Genomic DNA, 13,803 nt, shown 5'->3' with positions numbered 1-13,803 from the left:
TACATTAGGCCATACTGTCTCAAGTACATAAAAGCCATGAAGTTAAGCAGAGTCGTTCCAAGTGTGCATATATTAGTTTTCCAGGCTTCAGGCTATGCCCTGAAGAACACCAGAAACCCTTTATGAATTAATTCACTTCTCTCCCCCAAAGAGTCATGCTCCCTTCTCAGTATTTTCACAGCACTTTGTGCATTCTGCAATTATAATACATTTAGTATTGCATTGTTGTTGTTTTGTTCATATCTGTCATCACACGAGACTCAGGGCAAGCTTGATCTCCTTGAGGGCAGGCTTCATATACAATGTATATTTGTGTTTTTAGCATACAGCACAAGCTTTGGCATTTCGTAGGCCCCCAAATATCTTGTAAGTCAAGGTCTAAACCAGGAAGGAAGATAGCTAGGTAGAGGGAAAAAAAAAACTCTAAATCTCCAAAAATCGGTCTTTCTATTCTCCATCTCATAACTTTGCTCTAGACTCAATTTTTCAAATTCATACCAGACTTTGCGATCTTTCTGTTCAGCAGAAGATTTGTGTTTAGAAAGTTCCAAATGGACATCACTGTTTTTGTACCTCAAACTGTTCTGTGCTGACTCCTGTAATTAATTTCTCAGTTAAGACATAACCATCCAACCATCTGTCCAACCAGCTCAGAGGCATCCTCCAGTCCCCCGTTACCATAGCACCCGCATGGCAAGGTATCCCCAGAGATATCTCTGGGATTGGCCTCTTCCTCTGTCTCCCTACTGTCCACCTTCCTTACACTCTTGTCACCTTGTAATGCCTTTTAAAAACTTCCTAATTGTTTCCTTGTCTTCAACCAGGCACCCCAGCATCTACCCTCCATCTGGCACCCCATCCTCTACCCTCCCTCTGCCACCTAAGTTATCTTGAATGCAGACATGGTGTTAGCATCTCTGTTATCATGATCTCTATTTTCTCTAATACAAGGTCTACTATGCCATACAGAAATCATCATCTTTTCAACCTTTTTGGGACTAATAGTCCCTCTCCAACTACACCAATGGTTCTCAATCTCCTGTACCTTCCTACACATCATTCAACATACCCAGAATGTCCAGCCCCACCTGCCTGGGGCACGCTCTGCCTACTGAATGTTTTTCTTGATCCAGTTTAGATGTTACCTCTCCTGTGATATCTTCTTCAGAGTGTAAGTAACTATAAACTTACCTGATCAATGGCAAAACCCTCCGGCTTTATGCTCCCATAGCAATTCTGTTAGGGCATGTAATGGGAGCCACCTAGCCCACATGAAGGCGATGTGCATATTAGGTCGAAGTGCCCCTCTGGACAGAGGCAGCTCTGGGGCATGCTATCAGATTTGACAGGCGAGGTATCAAAGCGCATGGTTTTCAGTTTGGTCAGGTTGAACTTGCCGCTTTGGTCAGGTTCCCTTAGGCAATGAAGAAGCCTGTCCAACCACACGTGTTGGCCCTGAGAGCTCACCACAATTATTAGTGCCTTAATGATGCCATGGTCTTCACCAAGAGCTGGTGAATTCCTTGAAGGCAGCTGGATCGATTAAAATTTGTATTCTCGGAACCTAGGACATAGTGAGCATTGATAAATTGTTCTTTGAATTGGTATTTTTTGAGTGAGAAGACATTCCAGAAGTTATTACAGGAAGATCTCTGAAGTACAAACATGTACATAAGTATTCGTAGCTGTATAGTTTCAGGTAAAGTAGTTTGACTTCCTCACACCCTAGTTTCTTCATTTATAAACTGGGGACAATACTCATGCCTACCTCAGGATTCTGTGAGGATCTGATGTGAGAGGATTTGCAAAGCACCTAGCAAGTATGTGCTATGCAAGTATGGAGTATTATCATCAACATACAATAAGTGAAGGAGTATTCTGAGATGAACCTTTTAAATTTCACAACAAATAAAATAATTTTGGAAGAAAAGTCTTTCTGCCTTCATTTTAAAAAATGGAGACAGATATTGCAATTTGAATACAGATTTTTAAAAAATTTTTAAACATTTATTCATTTTTGAGAAATAGAGACAGAGCACTAGTGGGGAAAGGGCAGAGAGAGAGAAGGAGACAGAGAATATGAAGCAGGCTCCAGGCTCTGAGCTGTCAGCACAGAGCCCGACACGGGACTCAAACCCATGAACTATGAGATCATGACCTGACCAAAGTTAGATGCTTAACTGGCTGAGCCATCCAGGTGCCCCTGATTGAAGATGTTTTACTTAAGAGATAGAATCATAATATTTTAGAATTTGGAAGGCATTTTATTTTTTATCTTATTTTTTTAATGTTTATTTTTGAGAAAGAGACAGACAGTGTAAGCAGGGGAGGGGCAGAGAGACAGGGAGATACAGAATCGGAAGCAGGCTCCAGGCTCTGAGCTGTCAGCACAGAGCCCGACGTGGGGCTGGAATTCAGGAACCATGAGATCATGACCTGAGCCGAAGTCATACGCTTAACCGACTGAGCTACCCAAGTGGCCCTGGAAAGCATTTTAGAGGTAATCTAAATGGCTTTTTTCACAGATAAAAGAATTGAGTTAAGTGCCCTCTCCTTGGGTTCTACTGTCTCTCCCTCTGGCCCTTCCCAAAAGTCCAGCCTCATCTGCACATTCACACACACGCCTGCATCCTGGCTCTCGTCCCCAGTATTTTCCCTCGCGTACATCCAGCCCCTGTCTGGGGAGCCATTATCTTTTCCCAGAATGCACTTTCCCAGATCCTGTGCCTCTGCCTGTGGCAGTCATCCCTACACTTGGTGCCTCTCTCAGCTTAGTAAACAGCTTCAAGTCCCAGTTCAGTTGTTCTGTCTTCTCTGGTGAAGCCTTCCACTCCTTCCTCAGCCAGGGTTACTTGTTGCCTCCTCTGTGTCCCCATTCTGTGTTCATACCTCTATTTAGCACTTATCAGAGCAAGGGCTTTGGATCCTGACTGCTTAGGGTTGAATTCCAGCTCTGCCACTTGCTACCCATGTTTCTTTTGTTCTTCTCTGTCTCAGTTGCCTTATCTATCAACTGGGAATAATAATAGGATCTACATCATTTACTAATTCATTCAACAAATAGTTTATTGACTGCTTATTGTGTGTCAGGAGCTGTTCCAGGACCTAGAGTTGTTACCTGGTGAACAGGACAAAATCCTTATTCTCATGAGCTTACATTGAACGGGAGGATTGGCCAATTAAAATAAAATATAATCAAGTATAATCATTATTCTAGGGGCCATAAAAATACATAGCAGAGAAATAGACTCAAGAATGTTGAGGGTGGTGGTTGATATTTTACAGGTGGGAGTCAGGGAAAGTCTGTGAGAGGAGATGACATTTGATTGAACATGGGGGAAGTGAGGGCGCAAGCCACATAGAAATCTAGCAGGAGGCAGGAGTAAATTCTAAGCAGTGGAAACGTCATGTGCAAAGGCTCGGGGGCAGGAAGGATGAGCTTGGGGGCAGGAGGCAGAAAGGCTAACATGGTTACCAGAATTGCCGAGTTAATGAAGCAGACAGTGGAGGAAATGAGAAGCTCTTTATTCCTAGCACCAAGACATTTGAATTTTTATCTCCTAAATGTTTCCCCAATCCATTCTTCCCTTCTTTTCATCCCTGATCTTGTATTTTATTATCCGTGATTTCTCTCCTTACAGTCAGTTCCCCTCAAAGCTATCATTCATCCCACCAACACAATATCTAAGTATGTAGCTCTGACCCTAAAGTCCATCACCTTATACTTTTTCATGGACTAACTTAACGCCATCTATAGAGTAAACACAAGATGCATTAACATGCTGGACAAAGTCCTTTAGGACCAACTCTCTACTTCCTACTTGCACATACACTCCAGCCACACCAAAGTACTGCTTCCTAGATAATGTCTTTCTGGTCCCTATACCTTGCCTTAAGCCATTTCCTTTCCCTAAAAACCATCCCCTCTTCCACATTTTTGCTTGGCTGGCTCAATAGTCAGGCTCAGCTCTGGAGTCGTCTCTGTGCTCTGATTATAACCTGAGAATGCCCTAGTCCTGCTACGATGCCACTTCCCAACAACTATTAGGATCATCTATTTGTATATATCTGCCTCCTCAGTGAACTTCTAATTTTCTCAAGGCAGAAGATTGGTTCTTACTCATGTGCTGCCTTCCTGGGGCACGATCTGGGTTCTGGCCAAGAGCAGCTAAGCAAGAACTGTGCTCACTCCTTTCTCATATTGCCACCTAGGAAGTCAATCCTGAATCTGTCCCCCGTTTCAGGCCCACACAGGACATAGCTTCTCTGTGAGACTTTGCTCAGATGAATGGGTTTCAAATGATGCCTGACAATCTTCAAGATTCTTTCATCACATTCATCTATAAAATTCAAAAAGAAGACAAAATCCATATGTCTGTCTGAAACAAAGAATAGAAATTGTCCTATGGTCTTAGAATTTTAACTGCTAAGTTTGTTTGTTTGTTTGTTTGTTTGTTTATTGTTTTAGAGAAACAGAGAGAGTGTGCGTGAACAGGGGTAGGGCAGAGAGAATCTAAGCAGGCTCCACACTTAGCACGGGGCTCAGTCTCAGGACCATAAGATCATGGCCTGAGCCAGAATCAAGAGTCAGATGATGAACTGACAGAGCCCCCCAGGTACCTCTTGACTAGTAAGTTTTAAAAGAAAATCGGATACTTGAAGAAGCAGGCTTATTTTAAATAACTGAATGTTATTTAAATAACTGAATGTCCAATGTCCACTTCTTGTCATTTAAACAGAAGCATCACCTGCCGAGTGTAATTTCTATACCTTTATGGTACTTTTCTTGGGAGTTGGGAATAGATGCTAAATCAATTCTTTCACAAATTAGCATCCTGTTTTCCTTATTTAAGCTTCCTTTGACATGAAGTCCAAAGTTCCAGGTTTTGTTAGAAAATTACATTGACTTTTTAAAAAGTTCTATGCACTCACAAAATGCTGTTTTTTAGTAGTTCCATATCCTAACTGCCAAAAAGAAAAAGAAAAAATTAACCTGGAGCAGAGACTAACCATCACAAAGTTTTCCAAAAGTTTAGTAAGAAAGAAGAGCTAAATGATGATTGTAGAAAAGCCACTGTCCACCCAACACATAAACCAAAGATTTACTCAATATGTCCCGGGGACAAACCTGAAAAATGTTGAGTCCGTTCTTTTCACAAAAGAGAAGGGAGAAATATCCCTGAACTGTTGTTTCTACCTTTTCTTCTCCTCCAGAACCATCTCCGTTATTTGACCTTGACATCCCCTTCACTGAGAGGTCATTGGGATGACCTCTCAGGTGTGTATGGGACCACTCATGATCACCTGCTACTTGTCTACCCTGTTAAGGCTCCCACGCACTTAACTCCACTTGGAAGGTCTTTTCCTACCAATCCAATCTGATGAATGCTTCCTCATCCTTCAGGAATTAATTCAGACACACCTGTTCAGTGAGCTCAGTGAAAAGCTCAGGGAACAGAGTGGCCCTCTTTGTGCTCTCCACCAATTCTATACCTTCTAACCTCATTTGGCTAAGTGTGATGAATGTTTGTTTCCTACGCTGTGAGCTCCCTGAGGGCCGGGACCATGTTTATTCCTCTTTGTGTGTTCTGTTTGTGGTCTATGTTTGTTGACTGAGTGCTTGAGGCAGAGAAACGCTGCAGGGGAGAACAATTCCCCATCCACTAAGTGTTCACAGCCGTGTAACCAAGTTACTCCCAGGTTGGCTAGTGGGGCAAGCTGGCCAACTTTCTGCAGCGAAAGAATCTCAATCTGACAATGCCTCCTCCCGAGATCCAGCTCCAGGCTGAAGGATTTTTTTCACTAAACTCTTTATCACCAAACTTTTCCTCTCACAACACATCAGGGACATTTAAGTTAAACGAATTTAATCCAAAACAAAATGTTTTATTGAATGTCATTCCTTTCCACTTCACCACAACAACTGAAAAGATTTTTACTTGTGCCAGCATTTTAAAGGTTTTTTTTATTAAAAATTTTTTTAATGTTTTTTATTTATTTTTGAGAGACAGAGAGAGACAGCGCAAGCAGGGGAGGGGCAGAGAGAGAGGGAGACACAGAACCAGAAGCAGGCTCCAGGCTCTGAGCTGTCAGCACAGAGCCTGACACAGGGCTCGAACCCACAAACCATGAGATCACGACCTGAGCTGAAGCCTGATGCTCAACCGACTGAGACACCCACGCGCCCCTGTGCCAGCATTTTAAAGTCAGGAATAAACGAAGAGGATAGCAGTAAAGGGTTTGTTTATGAGCCTTTATACCACCGTGTAAGGAAGATGTAGCCGAGTTTACATTTGTGCCATGTAAATCGCTATAGAACCAGATGGGGCTTACAAGGTACCTTGTAACTCATCTCCTCTAAGCAATAAAGCTTTTTTTTTTTTTCCTGGCAAAAGTTTGAGAAACTTACTGCTGTTTTCTATCAGCAGATACAACAGATGGCTGGCACATGCCTGCTTTGCTAAATGAAATGGGCTCTCTGCACAATTACTCTTTGATCCAATGGCATGTCCACACCACCACAATGCAAAATACCACAGCCTAGCAGAATCTAAACATGAAAAGTTTAAAGCTGTGTTTTTGGTAGGAGTACCTTCTTCAAAAACTCATGCCCACAGTATGTAAACATATTCACATTCCCACTTTGAAACCAGGGACCAGGGGTCAAAAAGCGAGGCATTTCCTCCATTTGGTGACATAAAACCAGTGCAAAGGTATGATGGCAGACCCCAGGAGTACGAAAATATGCAACCACTTGGGTTGTAACTACCAAAACAATCATAAGTCCATTAGGAAAAAATGTGGACAGTACACATTAAGGGACTTAAATTATAATAGTAAGTGTTACCATAACTTATGGAATTGGAAGGAGGCGGGTAAGGGTATTGGGCAGTTCCTTTGAAGACGGAGAGGTAGTGCTTGAATTAAAACTCACTCTCTGTTGCTTTTCTTTCATTTTTGACAAGAGGAGAAAAGAAGGAAAAACACATTTTCATACAGGTCTCCTTTCCTCAAGCAATCCAGTGGGAAATCTGAGACAGCAAACTGCAGCCAGTTTAATGGGACCCGTGTGACATCTTATCAAACACGATAGTGCAGAAACAAGCTATCCGGAGCTTTAGGGACATTTTAATGACAGGATTGGATTATCTAGTTCATATTTACAGAAGTATGTCAGTGGAATGATTCCATTTTTTAAAAAAAAAATTAGCAAAAAATCTGAGTCAGTTTCCAGGCAAACGATCTCTTTTTGACTTTTCTTTTCTTTTTTTTTCAATGGTACCTTCCTCATTTGAAAGCTGAATTTGGGTGCTACTGACTGGAGTCACTCACAAAGACGCCACTACCTAGGCAAAGTTCTTAGCTTTATTCATACTTGATTTTGTATTATTATTGTTATTATGTCAGACAGTTTGAAATGATTCAAGATGTTTTTTAATTGGTAGGGAAACTAGGAAGGCTGATGAACACATTCATGTTCCTTTTACGTAATTGGAAAACGTACTTGAAACACTATCTTCGGCATGTGTAGGACTTTCTGTTTTGTATGGTGACACAGGAAACGAAGGAGCGCATTTCTGTAGTTTAACCAATAGTCAGCGCTTCCACAAGATACACATGGCCACCCACTTCCCAGCGGAGCAGACAAAATTCTCCCCTTCCTTTCCCGTATTCACAGTGACACTTTTAAGTTTTGTTTTTAAACATCTTGAAACTAACGAAAATGAAGCTCCCTCCCTGACTTCTAGGGGTTATAAGAATTGTAATTCTTATACACTGCACATAATTCCAGCTGCTTTAAGATCTGGACTTATTGGTACAGATGGTTAGAGCTTGCTTGGTAATCTAAATGGTGGGTTGGAAGTTAACAGTGGCTGGTTATCTTCACCCAGAGAATTCCTATTCCACACACACCAATTTCACACCAACCCTTGCCAGCCATCTCAGCAATCCAGGCATTTGGTCACAAGGTTGGAAAACTTGCACAGATGGCTCAGCACAAATCCATCACCACTGTGGAAAAACAAACAAAAAAAAGCCAACATAGAAAGAGATGGCCTGTTAACTGGGTACTAGATTCCTAGTACCTTAGCATCTACGTGCAGGTGATGGAATTTATTACAGTTGTTAAGTTCAAGTCTATATGATCTTTATAAAGATCTATTTATATGATCTATATAAACAAAAAAATTTGGCCTTTAACCAAATTGGTTCATATGGAAATCAGCAGTGGTGTCCTAATATTAGAATTCAGATTTGTCCAACAAAGCTTCTCATTAAAGTTTTATTTGAAAGCCATTAGTTTCAGAAAGGGTTATTTTCCAAATAAAAAGTTTAATTAGTGCATCGTTTAGAAAGCCAAAATGGTCACTCATGGCCCCTACCTGTCCTAAATGTGGAGAAAAGTTAGAATAAAGAATGCCTCATTGAAAAATATCAACTATTAAAAGTTATATACAGCAATAAAGAGTATTTTTCCTTAATTACCAAAAAATGCTTAAACCTAAACCTCTTTAATAAAAATTCTTCTCTGATCTAAAGGCCTTGAGAAGGGCATGTCACAAAACGAGTGTTTTAAATGGGAGATAAAGTTGAGACAGAATTTTCAATGGAAAATGAGGATTTCAGTGAGAGAAAGAGGTCAGGCCATCTGATTTCAGATAGGAAAGCCTTCCTCGGCAGAGTTTTAGGGATCTTGAAAGAAACTGGGGAGACTCAGAGAAGCATTAGTGAATTCTTTGGGTTCCATAGCTATGATCAGCTATGAAAACCACTGGTTGTACCATTTTGATGAGTAATGCATAGTATAAAAATGATACTGTATTGGGGGCCCTGGGTGGCTCAGCTGGCTAAGCATCTGACTTTGGCTCAGGTCATGATATCATGGTTCATGAGTTTGAGCCCCACATCTCTCTGCTGTTGGTGCAAAGCCCCTTTTTAGATCCTTTGAGTCCCTCTCTCTCTGCCCCTCCCTTGGTTGTGCTTTCTCTCTCCCTTTTTCTCAAAAATAAATTAAAAAAAAAACCATTTAAAAAATGATACTGGAGGGGTACCTGGGTGGCCCAGTTGGTTGAGTGTCCAACTTCAGCTCAGGTCATGATCTCACAGTTCATGGGTTTGAGCCCTGCATCGGCCTCTGTGCCAACAGCTCAGAGCCTAAAGCCTAAAGCTTGCTTCGGATTCTGTGTCTCTCTCTCTCTCTGTCCCTCCACAACCGCCCCCCCCACCCCGCTCACACTCTGTCTGTCTCCCTCTCAAAATTAAATAAACATCAAAAAATTTTTAATGATACTGGATAATAAATATAAGTAAACTAATAATGTAGAGCATCATACAAGCATAAACTCTTAAAGTATGCCTTTTGCACATATTTAATGTAAAATAGTTTTTGAAATTACAAATCAATACACATTCATTGTAGAAAAACAAAAATGTAAAACACGCAGATGTGACTAATGTTAATACTTGGGAGAATCAGAGGTTTGTCAGATGTTTGTTCCTATGTCTGCTTACATACTATATAATGGAATCAAGCAGAATATACTTACTGACTTAATCTGTCATGAATAGCCTCCTTCTATGGCATTGAGTAGATCTCTAGAATATTCTTATTAATGCTTCATTGCATTCTTCTGCCACTGTCACTGGGCCTCTAAATTCTACCGATTTTGACTTTTTAAAATAATATAATAAGGTACAGGTTTGCACCTAAATTTTTATTAATATCCATAATTATTTCCTTAGGACAAATCTCTGGAAGGAAAATTTCCCAAAGGGTCTGTATCAAGCATTTTCCCCTCAGAATCAAATTGCCCTGCAGAAAGGCTCCCAGGGACATCAGCCACATACAAGCATGCCCAATTCTCCACATACTTAAAACACTCTTAAAAACCTGACCAACTTGATGTGGAGAAACAAATCTCACTGCAATTTTTATTTGCATTTGTTTGAAGTAGATCATAAAAGTTATTTCAAATGGCTCCAAGAATACTTGGGGTTAATGGACTAGTAATTCATTGGAAGTAGATAATACCTACTGCCTCTAGGTCTTCAGTCCTGAAGTTATTCTAACGTTCTCCGTGTGCTGCCAAAACACTTAAATATTCAGCTTTAAATTTCAGTAACCAGCTGTGTGTTTTTACTTGTGTTGAAGTCCTTAAATGCTTGATATTATTTGGATGAAATAACTAGATAATGGAGTGAGCTTTTCATTCTCCATGTACATGTTTTGATGTGGTTTGGCTTTAGCCAGACATGCCTTTCAAAATACTTAATTGGTTTTGAAGTGATTATTTTTCTCATCTTCAAAATTTCCATGCATCTCAAAAATGATGCTGCTGGAGTCATATAACGTTATTGAGTAAAATAAGTAAAATTTAAATAATACTTTTAAACACCCCGCTGTTCAGCATTGTGTAGATGGTACCCTCCTCACCAACCCTCTGGCTGAATAAGAGACACCAGAGTACCCACCCAGAGCAGAAAGCATAAAGAGCAAGGAAACTGAGGGGCTAACATTGTCCGGTGTAATGAGATAAGCCATAATGGCGATTAACATCTAAACGAGGAAAAAAAAAAGATGCTAGAAGCCTTATTTCCATGCCAGTTCCGATGTCTTCTCTAATCCTTCACAAGAGACATCCTGGAGATGGATCTGTGACTCATTTCGTACTCAACAATATGCCAGTGTTTGTGAACCAACTATGCCGTGAACCAACGGGGGGATAGCATGGCATTTAAGCCTTTGCTTCAAATTCCATTCCTCAGAAGACAAATGCACATGAAAAATAAATAAATAAGAACTGTTGCTATCTTCTGCTTCTCTTACAGTTCCCAAATGCGTTCAGCTAGCTTTTAAGCTACCTTCCAATGGTTCTTACAAATTAATGAAAGTATAGGTAAAGGAAGTATCCTTTCAAAAACTACTGAATTAAGGGGCACTTAGGTGGCTTAAGCATCCAACTTCGGCTCGGGTCACGATCTCACGGTTTGTGAGTTCGAGCCTCCCATCAGGCTCTCTGCTCTCAGCATAGAGCCTAATTTGAGTACTCTGTTCCCCTCCATTTCTGTCCCTCCCTCCCTCTCTCTCAAAAATGAATAAACATTAAAAAAAACTACTGAACTAATATTGATCCCATCTGACAAATGGTCAAACACAGATTCAGGTGAAAAGAAAAAGATGATAAAAGGTCATTCATTAACTTATTACTAATTTCACAATATTCCAGAATTAATTGTCCATAGAGTTATCTATGAAGAGGGAATTCTATAGGAAGAAAAGGGATAGTCTCTTTTAGAGCAATAGGAGCCTCGGTGAACTTATCTGACAAATGGGGGCATGAGAATAGATGAGCTTCCTGTTATGAACCCCAGTGGATCCAAAACATCTATTTTTTTTTACAATGATAGAAGTGTTGATGGGTCTAGATTTGCTTTATTTTAGGGAAAAAAATGAAAGAAGAGGCCTGAAGGAAAAATGACAATTAAAATGATCATGCCCCAAATATAACAATTATTAGAGAGACACAAAGTGGTTTCTCAATTCAAAATAATTACTTTTAAGTAAGTGTCTTCTGGATCACATTCTTCATGACATGGCCATTTAGGTAATTTTGGAATTAAAAAAGGACCTAAGAATGTGACCTTAATTAGAATTACAATGACTTTCATAGTGGACCTATTTTACTGATTAATGAATAAAATAATTTATTACTTATTTATTACTTATTGTCCTATACAGTAAATTCTCCAACTGCACACAAAAAAATTTAAGCCCACATAACATGTATTCTCCATTTCTTTTCAAAATTAGAGCTCACTTATGTAATACTGGAACTATACACAAAGTAACATACAAAGGATGTAACACAAAGAATGGTAATGTGCTAAGAAATAAAAGGTATGGTGCTTCATAAAAATATATTGTAGTTTTCTTTTTCCATATGAAAGTATTTAAAATGGTACTTAAAAAAATCAAAAGCCTACAATATTTTACAAACATTCTTATATGACACTTTTTGAGGCTATGAACTTCAACCAGAAATATATAGCATTTGCATTGTTCCAGTGAGTAACATTCAATAATTTTTCCAAATACACAATGTCAAAAATACTTAGGGCTTAAAATTTGCTATAAAGTATAAATAATGTCAAATGTGATTAGTATATACTATGGGGGAAAGAGTCTTGTAGATACTACCGTTATGTTTTAATGTCACCAATCCCAGCAAGAAGTGATGTTGCTCTTCGTCTCTAGCAGCCTGAAGACACGGAGTCACATCAAAATAGCAAGCTTAGGCACATCGCTTACCCTTTTCTTTTGGGAATCTTTACTTTACCTGACATGTTTCAATAAACAAGGGTTAACTCTTTATTTGCTTTGGAGATCACATGAGAAATCACTCTTAAAAGTTGTAAAAAGGCACCAGCCATTCCACGTCACCGCATTATTTCTGCCTGCGGGCAGTGGAAATATTAAAGGGTAATTTTCTCCACCCCTTCTGGTATCAGAACTTACCTGCCCTGCAGCTTGCCAGGTAAAATTCATGGAATGGATATTGACAGGAATGGCTGGCATTCTCTGTTGTGCTTTTCTGAAATCGTGTGTAAAAGGGGCCATTTTCCCCTCTGAAACAATCAAGATATCTTCTTCAAATCCTGGTTAAAAAAATAATAATAAAACTATCAAACTAGGTGGACTTAGAAAGAATCCAACCCAGAAACTGCATGCAAAAAGAGCATTAAAGAATTGGTATGGGTCATGTCTATACACCAGGCACCTGTCTTGGTACCAACCAATTTTCCTCTGCATGGGATAAGAACAGTGCCAACCAATACGAGCTTTCATGAAAGGGAGCGGACGTGGAGTTACCGGGTGCTAACAAACGCTGGGACCACCCCAAAACCTACGGAACCTAGCAACAGCATGATCAGAACACCAGGTCTGCTTAGGTTTCTTGAGAGAAGTTCCTACACTTCCAGGTGGAAAAATCGCTTATTAAAAGGTGTAGGGGAGCAACCTTCCTTGGAAATTAAGTTGTAAAAAGATCCTTAAATGCATGCATCCCTGCTTGAACAGAAGCGCTGGCGAGAGTAAAGCCACAGGTGGGGGAAGGTAGAGGCGCGGGGGCCTTCCTTACCTATGAGCACTCTCGCCTGGTGAGCATCGATCCACAGGTACAGGCTCTCCTCCCGCGGCGGCCCCACCTCGGCGCGCAGGGCCAGCAGGCACGGGAGGATGCCCCAGAGCCGGAGCGCCGCGGCGGGGAAGGCGCTTCTCGGGGCCATGCTACCCCAGATCGCCCTCGCGGTGGCTCTCCACTGAACCTCCTTCGGCAGCACCCTCCCAACCTGCGGCCGTGAAGTCCTCCCTCCGCCCGGAGCCGTGCCCGCTTAGACGGCCAGGCGTGCAGCCTGCTCCTTCCCGTGCGAGTGAGCCCGCGAGAGCCGGAGGAGGAGGGAGGGGAGAGCGGGCGCCCGTGGGCAGGCGGAGGGGGCGCAGCGGGGAGACGCGCCGGCGGAGACGCGAGGCGGCAAAGCGGAGATGCCAGCACGCGCGGCGAGGCCAACAGCCCGAGGGTTAAATACAGCCCGAGAGGAAGAGCGGGAAGGGAGGGCGCGAGTGAGGTGCGAGCGAGGAGTGGCGAGATCCAGCCGCTCGCCACTGGGGGGCGCTGGGGGACGCGGGACCCTCGGAGGCCGCGTCCACGCCGCGGGGCGCCGCGCCAACGGGACGCGGGGTGTACCCGGTTGCGGAGAGGGGCGCTCAGACGCGGCGCTGGGACGTCACTCGCCTCTGCCTCC

General features: G+C 41.7%; 1 protein-coding gene across 1 annotated transcript in view; it reads right to left on the bottom strand.

The window, feature by feature from the left end:
- Positions 1-13,587, bottom strand: part of WIF1 (WNT inhibitory factor 1) — a 70,942-nt gene extending 57,355 nt beyond the window's left edge. Inside the window, exons 1-2 of the mRNA XM_029955830.1 lie at positions 13,140-13,587; positions 12,518-12,657 (exon numbers count right to left, since the gene is read on the bottom strand). Of these exons, the coding sequence (XP_029811690.1) occupies positions 12,518-12,657; positions 13,140-13,287 (288 nt within the window). The 5' untranslated portion in view covers positions 13,288-13,587. The remainder of the gene's footprint in view (positions 1-12,517; positions 12,658-13,139) is intronic.
- Positions 13,588-13,803: the final 216 nt, after the last annotated feature.

Source organism: Suricata suricatta, chromosome 10, assembly GCF_006229205.1.
Source record: "Suricata suricatta isolate VVHF042 chromosome 10, meerkat_22Aug2017_6uvM2_HiC, whole genome shotgun sequence".
Lineage (NCBI taxonomy): Eukaryota > Metazoa > Chordata > Mammalia > Carnivora > Herpestidae > Suricata > Suricata suricatta.
This window is presented reverse-complemented; position numbering and strand designations above follow the sequence as displayed.